At 36.0% G+C, this 19,692-nt stretch overlaps 1 protein-coding gene across 4 annotated transcripts in view; it reads left to right on the top strand.

Moving 5' to 3' along the window:
* Nucleotides 1–19,692, top strand: part of ASH1L (ASH1 like histone lysine methyltransferase) — a 251,868-nt gene that overhangs the window by 66,964 nt on the left and 165,212 nt on the right. Inside the window, exon 1 of one of the 4 annotated variants that reach the window (XM_064282679.1) lies at nucleotides 13,175–16,611. The exons of the other annotated variants lie outside the window; for them this stretch is intronic. Coding sequence (XP_064138749.1) covers nucleotides 16,609–16,611 — 3 coding nt within the window. The 5' untranslated portion in view covers nucleotides 13,175–16,608. Of the gene's footprint in view, nucleotides 1–13,174; nucleotides 16,612–19,692 lie in introns of those variants that run through there. 4 annotated transcript variants of the gene reach the window in all.

The following is a 19,692-nucleotide window of genomic DNA, read 5'->3' as shown; positions in this document are numbered from 1 at the left end:
ATTTTAGTTTCCTTCAGTCCAGTCCTTCCGAATTCTAAAAAATATATATCTTGAAGAATATAATGTATATTTGGAAGATAGCAGTTACCTGGTTTTTAGAAGAAATTGTCTAAACTTTTGCAAGTGGATCTTAATTCTTAGGACAGAAATTTTAATTTAAGAATTTTGATGACTCTTAGTATAGGAAAAATGTATTTTCTTGAAATAAAAAATGCAATCATTGGAATTTGAAACCTCAGTGGATAATAGTTTAGGCATCCAGTTGAAACATAGCTGTGGAGAGGATAGTGAACTAGAATACAGAATTGAGAAAATTACTCAGAATGTAGCAGAGCGAAAGATGTCAAATATAGTAGAAAGAATAAGAGAAGATTATAAATAGTAAGACAAAACCCAGAAGGTTCTAATTGGAGTTTTAATGGCAAGAATGGAGGAGATGTAATATTTGGAAGGGTAATTTTGGATGACCTAGGAAGGACAAGTTCTGAGAAGGGTTAACGAACTATATCTACATTGAGATGCATCTTAGCTAGTGAATGCAGTATGTAGATTATCAAAGACAAAAGATCTGAAAAACAGCCAGGGAGAATTAGACAGAGGAATGATAGCTGAAATCATAGGCTTCTCAACAGCAACTAAAGAAATGTTAGAAGAATTATATCTTTAAAGTGTTGAGAGAAAATAACTAAGTTCAGAATAGAGCTTCTCTAGCTGACATGTTTTGGCAGGATGAACTGCAGGTGTAGCAAGGACATTATTTCCTTAGTTCATGGGGTATCTAGGTGAAGCCCCAAACTTATGAAACCCTTTAGGACAATTACCTAACTCTGTGTGCAAGCAGCCTCATCCATTTTCCCCAGTGTGTCATTAAAATACTATAATTTCTTATAAAAGTCATGGTGTAAAGAAAGTTAAGAATTATAGATTTAGAATTTTATAACCAGCTAGCCTATCATTAATGTATATGGGCAAAGTAGATGTTTGAAAGCTTTAAAGAGTTTCTCGTTGGCAGACCATTGCTGAAAGAATATTGAGGGATATCCTTCAGGAAGAAGGAAATTGAATCCCAAATGGGAATACAAGACAAATGAAAAAAGAAAGCACAATGAGACACACACACAAAAAAATGGTAAACATGTTGTTAAGTCAGGGATTGGCTGTTAGCAAAAAGGGCGTTGAGTTTAAGAACTTGAAGCTTAAATACAACAGAGCAATAATGTATAAGCTGGGAGCTGATCAGGGTTAGTTTTCGAAGACCATTGTATTAATTAGGTAGAGATGGTACAGACATTGATTAACTTTCTACTTTGTTAAGCTGACTCTGCATTTAAAGAGCTAACAGTAACCAGTGTATCTTTCCGGGGGCTAGAGGATGAGATTAAGAGAAATCTTGACCTGTACATTTCCAACCAAAAACTCCGTTGTCATCGAGTTGGTTCCAGTCATAGCAACCCTAAAGGACAGAGTAGAACTGCCCCATAGGGTTTCCAGGGAGCTGTTGGTAGATTCAAACTGCTGCCCTTTTGGTTCGCAGCCCAGCTCTTAACCACTGCATCACTGGGGCTCCATTAAAAGGCCGGAAGGGAGGGAAAAAAAGTAGCCATTATGAACATGGTAAATCGAAGGTCTAAAAAAAATGGTAGAGATGCAAGTATTTCAGTAAGTGTGCCAAACCAAGCCCAGTGCCGTCGAGTCGATTCCGACTCCTAGTGACCCTATGGGACAGAGTAGAACTGCCCCATAGAGTTCCCAAGGAGCACCTGGCAGATTTGAACTGCCAACCCTTTGGTTAGCAGCTGTAGGACTTACCCAGTACACCACCAGGGTTTCCAGTAATTGTGCAGATGTACTTAAAACCAAAAAAACCAAACCCACTGCCGTGGAGTTGATTCTGACTCATAGCAACCCTGTGTACTTAGAACAGCTAAAAAACAAATTTTCAGATTGGATTTTGAAAAAAATTCAGATTTATGGTATTTATATCTAAGTAATGATGACACCAAAAGCTTTTAAGGAAAAGGATAAGAATAATATCAGGCACTTAACCCTCTGACTGCAAACACGCTCTGAAATGCCTTCTTGCTAGCTTTCTGTTTTTTCACTGGACTTCTTTAGTGAGTTTTGTACCACTTTGTACTCTGTCTGATACATAGTAGGAGCTTAATAAATTCTTTTTCAATAAATAAAGGAAATAACCTTTTCCTCACTCTCCTCCACGTATCTGGAAAACTGTTTGCGAACATTCAAAGAACTGAAGCTGTCTTTGCTAGCCTAGGTCACTACTGACACCGAAATCTCCAAATTTAGTGGTCTTTCCTCAGTCCTTGTTTTGTTTTGTTTTTTTTAATTGTACTATAGGTGAAAGTTTACAGAGGAAATTAGTTTTTCATTAAACAATTAATACACATATTATTTTGTGACATTGGTTGCCGGCCCCACGACATGTCAACGCACTCGCCTTCTTGACCTTGTATTCCCCATTTATCAACTTTCCTGTCCCCTCCTGCCTTCTCATCCTTGCCCTGGGCTGGTGTGCCCATTTAGTCTCGTTTTGTGTATGGGCCTGTCTAATCTTTGGCTGAAGGGTGAGTGAACCTCAGGAGTGACTTCGTTAATGAGTTATAAGGGTGTCCAGGAGCCATATTCTCAGGGTTTCTTCAGTCTCTGTCAGACCAGTAAGTCTGGTCTTTTTTCTTTTTTTTTTATGGCAAGTTAGAATTTTGTTCTACATTTTTCTGCAGCTCTGTCCAGGACCTTCTATTGTGATCCTTGTCAGACCAGTTGGTGGTGGTAGCCAGGCACTATCTAGTTGTGCTGGATTCAGTCTGGTGGAAGATGTGGTAGTTGTGGTCCATTAGTCCTTTGGCCTAATCTTTCCCTTCTGTCTTTAGTTTTCTTCATTCTCCCTTGCTCCAGATGAAGTGGGACCAGCGGAGTATCTTAGATGACCACTCACAAGCTTTTAAGACCCCAGACAGTACACACCAAAGTAGGGTGTAGAACATTTTCTTTATTAACTGTATTATGCTATTTGAGCTAGATGTCCCTCGAGACTCAGCCCTTGTTCTTTTGAACTTCTCTGCACCATTCAGTGATATCCATTCACTTCCCCTTGAAACGATTCTCCTTTGATCTGACAGTATGACTCTGCTTTCTAGATATATACAGTATTTTCATTTGTACCTATATTTTCATTTGTTAACCAGGTTAGTAAAGTGGGAGCCAGAGAAACCAAGTGATAAGTAACTTGTCCATGGACACATCAGGTTTTTTGTATGCACTCATTTAGTCACCATATATTTGAATAGCATTTCTCTGTCTTTACTAATTTGACTTCTGTCTTCTAACAGTGGTTCTCATTCTTTTTTGTCTTTACGTTAATACCAGCTGAGTATGAGACTCCTGTAGCACATCTCCCTGAAGGAGTTAGTAGTCAGAGCTTTCAGGATAGGTTAGGGCTGGGCAGGTGTAGTTACAAAAAACCCTCCCTAGAGATTATTTACCTTCTAATTGTGAAAAATAAAATAATGTTTATATCAAAAATAGCCTCCTCTTTACTTCCAGTTATTTCTAGATATTGTTTCCTGAATAACTCATATCTTTCAAAATATGTCTATTTCAGGCACTTATTCTTTTGCCCTTAGATTATTAGTACAGTTTTCTAACTGATTTTTATGGCTTCTGTTTCTTTTATCCAGTCTTTCCTAGCTTATGTTTAAGAAATACAAGTATTTCTTTCAGTTGGGTATTTTCCAATGGTTATAAACTTATTTTCCTAACTGCTTACAGTAGCGTTTCACAAAGCTTATCCCATATAATGTTCACTCTGTGATACATGAAATGTGTGTTAAAAACAGAGGTCCATGGGTAGATAAGGCTTGGGAAACATTGCATCCTATATCTGTCTTGAAGATTGAAAGTAAAGATATTTTAAAAGCTTTGAGAAGCCTACAGAAGTTTATTTGACTTAGTGGTTTCCAAATTTATGTTACCATTGAACCCCTGTTTCTTGTAAAATGCTTGTTACTATTCCTCAGAATTTAGTTCCAGTCAATTAGCTTTGTTTTTAAGGTCATCCACAGTCTGACTCCCAACAACACAGGTACTCAGTTGACCATGAGTGAAAATAAAGAGAAAACATACAGGTGGATTAGGTCCCAAAGAATCTGAGCTAATACAAAAAATACCTTAAGAACAAATGTGTTCAACATTATTAAAGAATTAAAGGGATTATAGAAACTATAAGGAAAGAAATAGGCATTATAAAAAGAAAAGAAAGAATAGGCAGACTGGAAAAAGAAAGATGTGAGAAATAAAGTCATTAAAACAAAAACTCATTGGTTGGGATAAACAGTAAATTACTCATAGCTGGGAAGATAAATAGTGACTGAGAAGATAAATCTGAAAATTACTCATTGTGTAGCCAAAGAGCAAATATGAGAGACATTAAAGAGACATGAAGGATAGATTGCAACGTCAGGTATTACATCTGATAGGAATAACAGAGAGAGAGAATGGAAGAGGCAGTAATTGGAGAGAATAGGAAAGACTTTCCCACCGTATATGAAAGATGTGTATTCTCAGGTTTGGTAAATGAATCCTAAGAAGTATAATACAATAATCATTATCTAGATCATTGTAGTAAAACTTGAAAACACCTGAAATAAAGAAGAATTTTAGAAGCAATTACAGCTTACTTACAGGGGAACCACATTTAAATTAACAGTGTGCAGTCACTTCTGCTACAATGCTTGTTTTAAAAACATGAATTTGTTCCAAAACAATTGATATATTAGGAAAAAATTGCTCATATAGAAAACTTCACTTCTGGTTATGCACTATACACAGGGAACACTGTGTAAACACAGAAAACTACACCCAGCAGGACTGAGCTGAGCTGAGTAGGAATGCACAGAATGTGCGCCGCGCACAGCTTGCCCGTCTACCAGCTGCCTCCGTTTACCGCCTTTGTCACGCGCCATACCCATCCTCATCTAATCTTAGAACTTGAGATCCAATTTCTACTTCACAATAACTCACAAGTTGCAACCTATAAGCAAACGTCAGGGCTTTTTCAAGGTAAAGTGCCATATTTTAGGTAGTATTTTTAGTGCTAAGTGTGTTCTTTAGCCATTTAACATGTGTAAAACTGTGCTTTTTTATGGTTCCTGTCTTTTTAAAAATGTGTCACTGGTGAAGTTTCTCAGTGTTCTGCTATGGTATTTTTATTGTGTTATTTTGCATAATGTGGTGATTTTTAGGAATGCATATGGTACATTATAGCAGAACTCACCGTACCTCTCAAAAGCAGCAACATAGGCCATGTGGAAAATAGGACCTTCAGGTTCTGAGGAAAAGGAGTTGTCAGCCAAGGACTTTATACCCAAATAAACTGTCATTCAAACAAAGATTTTCCAGACAAAGATGGAGAGAGTATACTACTCACAAAAAAGTAAAAAGAAAAAAGTTACATGGAAACTGAACCTACAGAAATGTACATTAAAAACCAAACCCGTTGCCGTAGAGTTGATTTCACCTCATAGCAACCCTGTAGAACAGAGTAGACTTGCCCCATAGAGTTTCCAAGGAGCACCTGGTGGATTCAAACTGCCATCCTTTTAGTTAGCAGCCAAGCTCTCAATCACTGTGCCACCAGGGCTCCAAATAGACATTCATCGCAAAAATAAAATATTTTACGATGTTGGATGTGTTTTGAAAACAAGGTGGAATTAAAATAATGAATGTTAGGCTGAAGGGCTCATAATCAGAGGTTAATGTATATTGTTTTAGAGTAGGGCAGAGATATTAACTTCAGAGTTAGGAAAATATACGTGGTAAAACTATTAGTGTAATCACTAAAAGAATAAAAATACAGTGCGTAACTTCCAAAGTAGTCAGGGTTGGGTGAGGAATGAAAGAAACCTGAACAGTCTAAAAGAAAGCAGGATCAGAGATATAGAACCATTCCAAATTGATAAAAGAAAGCAGTATTAATAAAGCGCATGAACTAGATGGTAGGAGTAGATGCAGTATATCAGTAATTGCAATAAAAGTAGATAAATCAAAACCCCAATTAATGATAAATAATGGTAGATAGATAATGACTTCATTTTTGTATATTTATGAAATGTGCAAACAACACTATTATTTATATCCAGAAGCAGAGACAAAACATAAAAACATGCAAGGGTAAAATGAACATCGACTTAGGTATAATATTTACCTTGTGAGAGTAGGGAAGACTAGGCTATGGTGCATGGAGTTCTTGTGTCTGTAATGCTTAATTTTCAAAAGAAGAGATAGGAAGAAATTAGAAAAGGATGTTAATGTCTATTAAATATGAATTCTGGCTACATGGATGTCTTATTTTTTGTATTTTGTATGTTTAAAATACTTCATAATAAAGCATTGAATAATTATTGTTTAATGAACAATGCCTGTTTCTAGTCTTTCTTGATTAACTTTGGGGAGGGGACTATGTCGAAATATCAATTGAAAATATGGAAATGATAATAGCAGCCTCCCCCCCCCCCTTTTTTTTTTACATCTCCGCCTTTTCATGTCTAGTTCTTTATCCCCATGCCTGATAACATAAAGTGAAGGTATTAATACCTGGTATACTGGTAACTGGAAACCCTGGTGGTATAGTGGTTAAGAGCTACAGCTGCTAACCAAAAGGCTGGCAGTTCCAATCCACCAGGCACTCCTTGGAAACTCTATGGGGCAGTTCTACTCTGTCCTATAGGGAATTGACTGGACGGCACTGGGTTTTTGGGATATTGGTAACTAAGCTTTGTATTTCTCTAGGATAAAATTACAGTGGATTAAGGTAAATATGCTAAAAAGAGAAGTATTAGAAATGTTAAGTATTTAGAAATGTCACTTTTATTATTATTAACTATTTTCTCTTGATAGCCTTCACTGTAATTTTGAAATACTAAGTCAGAATGAGAGGTTCAAAACTTAGTTTATGTTTTAGTCATGTGATGGGCACATTTACTAGTTTTCTGGCAGTTTTACTGGTTTTGCATTGTTAAATTACTTTGAATATCAAGTGAGATTTACGCATATCTATCTACTGCCTAACTTTTTGAAGTTAAAATTACAGTTTTCTCCAGAAACAAATTTAAATGATTTCTCAGGATCAAGTTAGTGATTTCTTAATTTGTGTATATATATTTAACAAAGTCCGGTTCACTACTTTTAGTAATAGAAGACAATGATGAATCCATTCACTTTTGTAGTACTTGGAAAAAAGATTAAAGAAAATGTTCAGAAACATGGAGGTAATACTTTATCCCCTTTCCCTCTGACTCCATTTGTATTTGTTGGAGTCATGTTGGCCTTTACAAGCTTATATTGAACCTTTAGCTATGTGCCAAGTGGATAAAAGAATATGACCGCTTTGCGTTCCTAATCTGTATTTGGAATAGAATATCCACGTCATCTCTTTACCTAAAAATGGTAAAAAGACTTTGAGCAAAACACGTTGCTGTTTCTAACATGCCAGCCCTTAAAACATTTTGGAAATTTGTTGAATACCAGGTTCCTCCTGCATTATATCAGTGTAGATAGCTCTCTGGTGAAGAACCACAGGTTAGCCTCCATAGTAAATGCAAGCTTGATCTACATTATTAGTTGTTTGAGTGATATATCTGCGGTTTAACATCTACCTTAGAAGTGGAGCTAATCCAAACATAAGATTAAACAAGCTATGTCAGTGTACCTGGTGCTCATTAAATGGTGTAGTTGTAATTGTTAATATAATTTATTTCTGGTCATTTGTCCCTTTTCCCCCAATCACTATATGATCTTGTGACTTGAACTTGGCCATACCCTCACCTTAGTGCACTCAAAGGCATTATTTTTTAAATGCTTCTGAAAATAAATATGATTCCTTCTTGTTCCAAACTCATTGGAATGTGGTAGTTCTGGTATTAAGAGCAGAAGGAGTACAAAGTAGAAATCTTGACTCTTATGTATTTATAGGGTAATTTTGAGCAGCTTGCATTGAGTGCATGTCTTTAAAGTTCTCCTCTCCATTTTTTTATCTTTAAAATAATAGGAATACTCTTTTATAAAAGTTTCCTTCCACGTCTTTATTATAGATATATAAGGTATAGTGTTAAGTATTGTAGAAATTACATAGGTAAGCATCATGGTTAGGTATTGAGCTAGTTGAATATTATGCTATAATTTACCAATCAAAGTTTAAAATAAGATTATTTCACAAAGAAAATTTTGAGCTTTGAACAAATTCTTTGAGATCATCTAAAGATTTTTAAAGTCAGAAAATATGTCAACATAGAGTTTAACTGTACTTGAAGGGAAAAATCACGAAAGACCAGCAGAGTTCCTGAGCTCATTTAGAGTGTATCAGCATTTTTTATTTTTTGTTGTAATAGACCGTAATTTACTTTTTGTGACATTTGTAATTCTTTGTACTAGGAGTAAAATGAACTCCATAGCAATGAAGTATATTTTCATTTACTATAGATTACCAGTTGACTTATCTTACCCAAAGGTAAAAATGAGCAGAATACAATTTTAAACAGTTTTCTTATTTTTTGGATCTCTCCTACTATATACATGTGTATACCTCTTTAGCTGACAAGAATGTAAGTTTCATGTCAAGAAGGAATATTTATATACCCAACCTCTTCTTAACAGGTGTACCTAAACTCAATTTCATCATTAGTTACAGTTGGGACTAATAAAGGTTCCAGTTGCCTTTATTCATTCAATCAATATTAAAATGCCTTAAAGTCTGCAGATGCTATAAAGGACTTGGAGGGACAGTGGGGGACTAAGTGCAGATTTATCAAAAGCTTCCTTATAACTGACCGAAATAAAAAGGAAACAAAATTGGCAAAACATTGTACTAAAACTAGTAATGACTGTACCCCACACATAGCACAAATGATAAATATCTACTAGGTATGTTTTTGGTTTTATAATAAAATATGGATCACAGTGAAAGAAAATACTTAGAATTGGCTCTTAGCACTTTCTTTGGGAGAGTAGTAGAGTGTGGTAGGAAATACATGGAAGAATTCTGGAGGATACTTATTGATATTACCTGACATGGAAATAGTCTGTTTTCTGAGCACACCTAAACAACACTGTTAAGCCACAGCAAAGTTTCTGTAAAAAAAAAAAAAAAAACCAAGCACAGCGGGCTACTTTACCTTTTGCTGCCTGATGAAGGCATTGGCAGGCGGGAAGAGGAGCCATTTCATGGCAGAGAACCAGTCACCAATAAGGGATTGCACGGTCATAATCCAGTAAAATACAGAGACTGGAGTACTTTATACTCAATCCTACTAAATTCTCTCCAATCCATGATTAGTGCAACATATGTAATAAAGTTTTAGCAGTCCTAACTTTAGGTACAAGAATGTCAATAAATGTACGCTGCTCTCAGAAAGTTCTGGGTGGCACCTGCCTAACTGTGGCAACTCTTGCCCCTCTTTTTTCCTGACTAAACACATTTTATGGATTGTTAATATTCAGCTCTCAACCTTGTACTCCCAGGAATGCAGACATAAATGAAACAATCCGTCCATACGATGTTGGAGTAGGCAATAGGCCCTTAATAGAACTGTATCCATTTTTAAGGACAAGAAGAACAAAACTTATTTGGGATATTAGTTAATAAAAGGCAAAGAAGAGAAAAGGAACTTAATATGCAAAAGGTAGATGCACTCACTTTGAAAACAGTTTCACTCCTGAAAAGAGACCTTTAGACAACAGATGGTTCACATACACCAGGGTGAAAAGGATAAAGTAGAAAAAGGAGAAGACAAAACTAAAAACACGATGATAGAAAATAAAGCCATTGCACAGTTTGAAAGAGAATTGACGTTACAGGAATGGAATCAATGTTTTAGAGGAAAGAACTGAAAAAACCCAAGATTCAGAGGAAAAGATCAAAGTAACAATACTAATAGTAGTTATTAGTATCACATATAACATTTATTATTCCCACTATATTTCAATCACTATCCTAAATACATATGGTGGTATTATTATTGGTTTCAGTTGGTGTTTAATCAGGGAAGAAGAACCATTCTGAGTATTATAGAATAAGGTGTTTATTATGGGAATAAGATCTTAAATAATTTTGAGGGAAGCTGTGGAAGGGTCTTAAAAGAAGCTGGAGGACCAAAGAAAAGTCCTGAAGCCAGGCCTGTTCAGATTTTGGACGGAGTCTATAAAGGAAAACTGATAGTAAGGACTATCAGGAAAAACAAATGGCATATACAGAATCCTCACTATAAAAAGTATTGCTACAGAGTGGATGAAAATTGTTTCCAAATATTTTGTTAGAAATTATAAAAACTTAATGAAACAGTCACCTCTATAAAACAAAGAATAAAGCAACATTATAAAAATACAGGAAACACATGAGGCATCTGAAGGTGATGAAACGTGAGACCCAAGGAAACAAGCGGACAAAAAACAATCATCAGTAAGTGCTTCAAGTCCCCTTTACTTTCAGCAAGCAAGTTTGTGCTATCTGCATATTGCAGATTATTAATGAGTCTTCGATCCTGATGCCACGTTCATTACATAGTCCATCTTCTTGGATTACTTGCTCACAATACAGATTAAGTAAGTATGGTGAAAGAATATAACCATGACACATACCTTTCTTGATTTTCAGCCACCCAGTATCCCCTTGCTGTGTTCAAATACCTGCTTCTTTTGTCTCTGTGTGCAGGTTCTGCATGAGCTCAATTAAGTGTTCAGGAATTCCCATTCTTCCCAATGTTACCCATAATTTGTTATGATCCACACGGTTGAATGCATTTGCCTAGTCATTAAAGCACAGGTAAACATCTTTCTGGTATTCTGTGCTTTCAGCCAAGATCCATCTAACATCAGCAAAGCTATCCCTCGCTCTATGTCCTCATCTGAATCCAGCTCGAGTTCTGGCAATTCCCTGTCAAACATACTGTTGCAACTGCTTTTGAGTTATCTTCAGGAAAATTTTATGTGCGTGTGCTGTTAATGATACTGTTCAGTAATTTCCACATTCTCTTGAAACACCTTTAGATCTCTTCCAGTCAGTTGGTGAGGTAGCTGTCTTCCAAATTTTTTGCCATAGACTAGCAAGCACCTCCAGTGCTGCATCCGTTTGTTCAAACACCTCAATTGGTGTTCCATCAATTCCAGAAACCTTGTTTTTCACCAATTCCTTCAGTGCATCTTGGACCTCTTCTTCAGTACCATTGATTCTTGATCATATGCTACTTTCCTGAAATGGTTGAACATCAACCAGTTGCTTTTGGTACAATGCCTCTGTGTATTCTTTCCATCTTCTTTTGATGCTTCCAGCATCATTCAATAATAGAAAATTTAAATATATAGATTGAAAGGTTGTGCTGTGTCATATAAAATTAATACAGAATGTTCATCTTGGAAACAGTAATTACAGTATTAGACTTCGTCAGTAAGCTAAGAATCTCTCTGATTTAGGCCAAAAGATCAAAACACCTCTGAATGATAAAATTCAGGATGTCCTCATACTTATTCCTATCAAAATTCAGAACCATCAAACAATAGAGCAGTGTCCATAATATTCTCAGGTTGGGCAGTTCATCTATAAAATATACCAAGAGTATATCAACAAATGTTTTTGAGTACTCGAATTCAAAGAATAATTTTCTTGAAGAAACTCTAGAAGACAACCATCAGCCTCGTTAGCCAACCAGAAAAAGAATGGAAGCTAAAACAAAGGAGCCGGTGTTGATTTTGTAATTAACAACAATTTGGGAAAAGAGGGAAAATGGGAGAGCAGTTTGAATGTATACTGTTTTATTCAGTTTTGTATAGCAGGGTTAGATGATGTCATTTGAATTTGATGACACTGGTAAAGTTTTAAAAAAGTAAAAAATGTAAAAATGTGGTGAGGTTAGGTGGGAACAGGAAGAGAAGCATGCTACTATCCTTAATCACTGCTAATACTAGAGAGTCATCAAATATTGCTTCAGGAAATAGAAGGCTAAGGATATTATCTTGATTTTAACTGACCAGTCATCGTAAAAATAATAAACATCTCTTAAAAAGCTCCTGCTACTGCCCAAAATCCTGGTCCAAATGACTTTAGTGTAATTCTGTAAAACCTTCAGGAAACATAATTCCACAATTATTTAAATGTTGAAGAGCACTAAAAAAGGAAGGAAAGTGAGCATAATATTCATCCGGAGCCTTACAAAGATAGCATAAAACTGAAAACTACAGAATAATCTTGCTTGTTGAGTGAAGATTCAGATTGTGTTGAGTATTAACGTGTATGGGTCACTTTAGTTTAATTTTAAGTACATACACAAGGAGGGCTATACACAGTCCTTTTTATATTTGTTGAATTAATTAGAGCTATGTTTTTTATTTATGTTAGTGCTGTTATTTATTTATATAATTATTCCAAAAAAAAAAAATACAATTTGTATAGATTACTATAATGGCCTTATTTTATAGTCTTAAGGGTACAGATGATTCCTTAGAACTATTAAATCTTTAAATGTTGAAGTTTTTTGCTTGTCTTAGCAAAAAGACTTAAGCATATCTCAACTTAGTTTGGCAAGATTCTACAGAGATTTGCTTTAAGTTTTGTGAGAAAAGGTTTGTAAATATTTACTTATCTTTACAGAATGTTATGATAGCCCTGAGGCTGGCAACCTCTGACTTCAGTTACACTTTTCTGAGTTAAAGATTATGGATGATTTTCTTATCCTCTTACTTAGTTATAATAATAATGCAAATGATAAATAGAAGATTAGTATACAATTTCAGAAGCACATTGAATGAGCTATGGAGTATAAAAGGGTAACAGAAGAGATTCTTACGGTTTTGGAACTCTTCTGTATCTTGACTGTGGTGGTGGATACACAAACCTATACAGGTGATAAAATTAAAAAGAAGTAAACACGCACATAAATGAGTACATATTAAACTGAGGAAATCTGCATAAAATCAGTAGATTGTATTATATCAGTATCATGGCTGTGATATTTTATTATAGCTTTACAAGGTGTTACCATCAGGGAAAACTGGGTATCCTGAATGTCTTTGTATCATTTCTTACTACTGCATATGATTCTACGTTTATGTCAAATAACATGTTTATTTAAAAAAAAAAAAAAAAGCCTCATTATGAAGTATGGTTTATTCTAGGAATTGGCTACTAGAAAATTGATATTATAATTAGTTATATTAATAGTTTAAAATGAAATAGATTTAATTTTCTTAATACTATATGTATGTAAACATAAAAATGAGTGAATGTGTGTGTATAATATATACCATGTTTAATGAAACACCAGAAGCATTCTTATTAAAATTGGATGAAGACAAGGATGTCCTTTGTCACCACTGATTTGTAATAATATTGCAAAGGTATGAGTTAATACAATTATAAGTGAGAAAGAAATTAAAAGTATGAAAGTAGGAAAAGAGTAATTAAGATTATTGTTAATTGTAAATGATACTGCATACCTTGAAATCCCAAGAAAAAAACAAAAACCCCTTCCCTTCGAGTTGATTGCAAATCATAATGACTCTCTAGGACAGAGTACAACTGCCAGCCTTTTGGTTAGCAGCCAAGCTCTTAACTACTGCGCCACCAGGGCTCCTGAAATTCTGAGAGAACCATTAAATAATAAAAAAATCTTAAAAGAGAATTCAGTAAGGTGACTGACTACTAGAGTAATAAATGCAAAACCAGTAGCCATCACATATATGTAAACAGCCACAAGATAAAATGGAAGAAAAGATTCCATTTATAAAAGAGATGAAATATCTAGAAATAAACCTAATGTGAAAGACTTAAGATGTATATGAAGAAAGCTTCAAAACACTACTGAGTTTTGTGACAAAAACAGTCAGTAAACTAGGAAATAGAAGGAAACTTCCTCAGCTTATAAAGGTCATGTAGGAAAAACATAATCAGTGCTGAAAAAATAAAAGTTTTTCCCCTAAAATCAGGAACAAGACAAGGATACCCACTTTCTCCACTACTACTCAACATAGTACTGGAATTGTAGCCAGAACAATTAGACAAGAAAAAGATATAAAAGACATCCAAATTGAAAAGGAAGAAGTAAAATTCTGTTTGTACGTGACGATCGTGTAGAAAACCTTGAAGGATACATACACACAAAAGGTTAAAAGTTAATAAACGAATTCAGCAAAGCTTTAGGGTACAGAATCAACACACAAAAATCATTTGTATTTCTATACATCAGCAATGAGCAAACCAAGAAAGAAATTAAGAAAACAGTTCCATTTACTATAGCATGAAAAAAGGACAAAATACTTAGAAATAAATTTAGCCATGGAAGTGAAAGACTTGTATACTGAAAATTACAAAACATTGCTGAAAGAAATTTTGAAAGATCTAAATAAATGGAAAGACATCCCATAGCTTGGAAGACTTCATATTGTTACAGTACAGGACGTTACTGCCCAAAGCAGTATACACATTCAGTGCAGTGCCTATCAAAATCCCAATAAAAACCTATCCTAAAATTCATACGAAATTTACAGGGACCCTGAATAGGCAAACAGTACTGAAAGAAGAACAAAGCTGAAGGACTCACACCTGCTTATTTCAAAACTTACTACAAAGCTACAATAACCAACAACGGTGTGGTACTGACATAAGGGTAGACATATAAGTCAATGGAAAAGAACAGAGAGCCCAGAAATAAACCCTCACATATATGGTCAATTGATTTTTAACAAGAGTGCCAAGACACTTCAGTGGGGAACAGGACACAATCTTTCAACAAGTGGTGCTGGAGAAACTGGATATCCACATGCAAAACAGTAGAGTTGGACCCCTCCCTTATACCATATACAAATGCCAGCGCACAATGGGTCAAACACCTAACCCTTGGAGCTAAAATTATAAAACTATTGGAAGAAAACAAAAGGGAAAAGCTTCATAACACTAAAAGCATGGACAATAATAGAAAAAACAGATAAATTGAGGTTCATCAAAATTAAAAACATTCTGTATCAAAGGACATTATCAAGAAAGTGAAAAGACAGTCTATAGAATGGGAGAAAATTATTTGCAAATCATGTCTCTGATATATGGAGCTGCTAACCGAAAGGTCCGTGGTTTGAACTCACCAGCTGCTCCACGGGGGAAAAGATGTGGTAGTCTGCTTCTGTAAAGATTACAGCCTTGGAAATGTCATGAGGCAGTTCTGTCTTACAGTGTTGCTGAGTCAGAATCAACTCCATGGCAACAGGTTTTTATATCTGATAAGAAATCAGTGTCTAGAATATGTAAAGAACTCTTACAACTCAACAACAACAAACAGACTTATTTTAAAAATAGGGAAAGGACTTGAGTAGAAATTCCTCTGGAGAAGTCTTACAAATGGCCAGTAAGCACAGGAAAAAATGGTTAACATCATTAGTGATTAGGGAAATATAAATCAAAACCATACTGAGATACCACTTTATACCCAGTAAGATGACTGTTATAGAAACCAACAGACAAATGGAAAATGACAAGTGTTGGCAAGGATGTGGAGCAACTGGAACACTCATCCATTGCTGGTAGGAATGTAAAATTATGCAGCTGGTATGGTGCAGTTTGGTGGTTCCTCAAAAATTTAACATAGAATTATCATACCATATACATACATACCCATTGCCATTGAGTGGATTCCGACTGATAGTGATGCTGTAGGACAGAGTAGAACTGCCCCATAGGATTTCCAGTGCTGTAACTCTTTATAAAAGCAAACTGCCACATCTTTCTCCCACAGAGAAGCTGGCAGGTTCAAACCATCAACCTTTCGGTCAGCGGCTGAGCACTTTAACCACTGCACCATCAGAGTTCCTCAGAATTACCATGTGAACCAGCAGTTCCACTCCTAGGTATATACCCCAAAAAACTGAAAGCAGGGACTCACACAGATAACTTGTACAACAGTGTTTATAGCAGCATTGCTCACAGTAGCCAAAAGGTGGAAACAACACAAATGTTCATCAGTGGATGAATGGGTAAACAAAATGTGATATGTCTATGCAGTGGGATATTATGCAGCCATAAAAAAGGAATGATGTTCTGATACATGCTACAACATAGATGAACCTTGAATACATTAAGTGAAATAAGGTAGATACAAAAGAACAAATATTGTATGTTTCTACTTCCATGAAAAATCTAGAATAGGCAGATTCTTAGGAAGTAGAATGCAACTTACCAGGAGCTAGACAGAGCTGGTAATGAGGACTTACTGTTTAATGGGTATAGAGTTTCTGTTTGGAATGTTTCAGAAGATCTGGAAAAGGATTGTGATGTTGCACAACACTGGGAATGTACTTGACAGTACCAGTTGGCTGTCAGATTGATTCTGACTCATGGCAACCCCATGTATGTCAGAGTAAAACTGTGCTCCATGGGGTTTTCAGTGGTTCATTTTTTAGAAATAGATTGCCAGACATTTCTTCCAGGGAGTCTCTGGGTAGATTCAAACCTTCAACCTTTGGTTTTAGCAGCCAAGCAAGTTAACTGTTTGCACCGCCCAGGGACTCCATGAATGTACTTAATGCCACTGAATTCTACACTCAAAAATCATTAAAATGGTAAGTTTTATGTTGTATATATTTTACTTGGGACACATCATTAGGAAGACCAGTTGGTAGAATAGGACATCGTGTTTGGTAAAGTAACGGGTCAGTGGAAAATGAGAGGAACCCTTAATGAGATGTATTGACACAGTAGCCAGAGCGGTAGACTCAAACGTTAATAACAATCTTGAAGATGGTGCATGACCAGAAAAACTCTCATTTTGTTATATGTAAAGTCACCATGAGTCAGAGCCAACTTGATGACAACTAACAACAACGATAATTATAACATCAGAATTTTAAGGCAAAACAAAATACTACTGAGATTTCAAAAAAATGTTTTTAAATATGAAAATGTTTTTTAATAAGACAGCATCATGAAGATTTTAGTTCTCCCGAAGTTAATCTCCAAATTTAACAGTCAGTATCAATTTTAAGGATTGCAGGTGCTAGAAAAGTTGTTTATAAAGTTTATATTGAAAAATAAGCAAGAGTAATGAAGATGTCTGAAAAGAACAATAAGGTGTGGGAATCAAGCTTGTTAGACAATAAAACAAAGTTAAAATGATTAGGACATTGTGATAGTGGTATGCGGACACAAGAAAATCAGTGATCCAGAATAGAAAGTCCAGCAATAGACCTAGATATATATGAGGATTTAGTACAATGAGAAGTTTAGTATTTTCCATCACTGAATGAAGGATGCGTTGTTCAATGAATTCTGTTAGAACTGGGTAACTGGGACATTTTATACAGATGTACACATATATACACACACATATTTAGTAAGCTTTATTAGTGCTTTGATTTTCATCTCTTTTATCGCTGCTACATCTTTTTCAAAAACTGCTTTGTTTTCTTGATCTTGTAGCTATGACTCCATTTCTATTTCTCTGGCTTTTTTATGCCAATTGGTTTGAATTTCTCTCTTCCTGTTCTGTTTTAAACCCATTCCAATCAGGTTTTGCCCTTTCATATTACAGAAATTGCTGCTGCATGGTCACCAGTGACCCCCCTACCCCCCCGCCCCACACAATGCTGAATCCAACAGACAAATCTATGTTCTCATTGCTACTTGACCTACTACTAATGTCACTCATTTCCAGAATTTTCATGTTCTTCTTTTGAGTTCCAGGATACCATACATTCTCACTCACTCTGTCATTTTCTCTCCCTCCCCCTTCCTGGTTCCTCAGTCTTTGCTGGTTCCTCTTCACCTTCCCTATTTCAGTGTTGTAGTTTGGAGTCACTTTTTTGTTCTTTACTCTTCTGTTTACATTCACTCGCACTTGGTTATGTCAACCAGTCATGAAGCTTTAAATATCTATATGCCATTCATTTTTAAATTTGAATCTTTCTTCTCTGATCTCTCCCCTGACCTTCAGGCCCCAACTTACAATTGACATTTCTCTTTGGATGTTTTATACACATTTCAACCTTAACATTTGCAAAAAATAAACTCCTGATAGTCATTTTCAGCCCTCTTTCAACATAGTCTTTGTTATCTTCTTAACACTTCCCCTGCTTCTGTCCTAGTGTAAGCTACTATCAACTCTGTTCAAGATAAGTGCTATAGCTTCCTAAGAAGACTCCTTGCTTCTACCCTTGTTTTCTTATAACCTTATCAAGAGAGTAGCTAGGAGTCATATTTGAAAATGTAAGTAAAGCTATGTCATTCTTTGCTCAAAAGCTTCCAGTGCTTCCCCATTTCACTCAGAGTCAGAACTCAGATCTTTATAGTGTCGCACAGGTACCTCCATACTATAGCCTCACACACCTCTCTGATCACATACGTTATTCTCCCACTTAGTCACACAGTTTCTGCCACATTAGTATTCTTGTTGTTCCTGCCAGGTTCCTCACTTTGTCTTTGCTTAGATGTTACTTGATCAGTGAGGCCTACCCCGTCACATGACTTAATTTTGTAAACGCCCCCCTAGAACTCCCAGTTGTCTTATATTTTTCCCAGAGCAGTTACTACCTCTTAATAAATAATTGTTTAAAATTTATTATGTTTTACTTCATTGTACACCACACACACACACATACACACACACACACACTAGAATACACACACACACACATACACACACACACCCGCACACTAGAATATAAACTCCATTCACATTGTCATCAAGTCGATGCTGAAACGTGGCAACCCCGTATATACAGAGCGCAACTACTCCTTAGGGCTTTCTTGAATGCGATCTTTATGGAAGCAGATTGCCAGGCCTTCTCTGGCACCACTGGGTGGGTTTGAATCACTAGCCTTTCAGTTAGTAGTCAAGTGCAAACCATTTGCACCACCCAGGACCTCTAAATTCCGTGCGGGCAGGGGTTTTGTCTTTATTGTTACATGGTATAGCCTTTGTAAATTAATGATAGACAATGAGCACCATTTGTCTTCAAGTTGTCATTCCTAGCATAGTAGAGTATATGATTGTCCAATTCAAAATGGCCAATACCAGTCCATCTCAGCTCACTAATGCCTAGGATATCGATGTTTATGCATTCCATTTTCTTTTTGACGTTTTCTAGTTTTCCTAGATTCATACTAAGTACATTCCAAGTTCCGATTATTAATGGATGTTTACAGCTATTTCTTCTCATTTCGAATCATGCCACATCAGTGAATGAAGGTCCTGAAAGCTTTAGTCTATCCATGTCATTAAGGTCGACTCTACTTTAAGGAGGCAGCTCTTCCCCAGTGATCCTTTGAGTGCCTTCTAACCTCGGGGGCTCATCTTCCGGCACTATATCAGACAGTGTTCCACTGCTGTTCATAAGGTTTTCACTGGCTAATGCTTTTCAGAAGTAGACTGCCGGGTCCTTCTTCCTAGTCTGTCTTAGTCTGAAAGCTCAGCTGAAACCTATCCTCCATGGGTGAACCTGCTGGTATCTGAATACTGGTGGCACAGCTTCCAGCATCACAACAACACGCAAGCCCCCACAGTACGACAAACTGGCAGACAAACTCAAGCAAAATTTTGCAGAAGATCATTCAAAAACGGCTACAGCAGTATATTGACACGGAACTGCCAGAAATTCAGGCCAGTTTCAGAAGAGGACGTAGAACCAGGGATGTCATTGCTGATG

The sequence above is a fragment of the Loxodonta africana genome, chromosome 3 (genome assembly GCF_030014295.1).
Source record: "Loxodonta africana isolate mLoxAfr1 chromosome 3, mLoxAfr1.hap2, whole genome shotgun sequence".
Lineage (NCBI taxonomy): Eukaryota > Metazoa > Chordata > Mammalia > Proboscidea > Elephantidae > Loxodonta > Loxodonta africana.
This window is presented reverse-complemented; position numbering and strand designations above follow the sequence as displayed.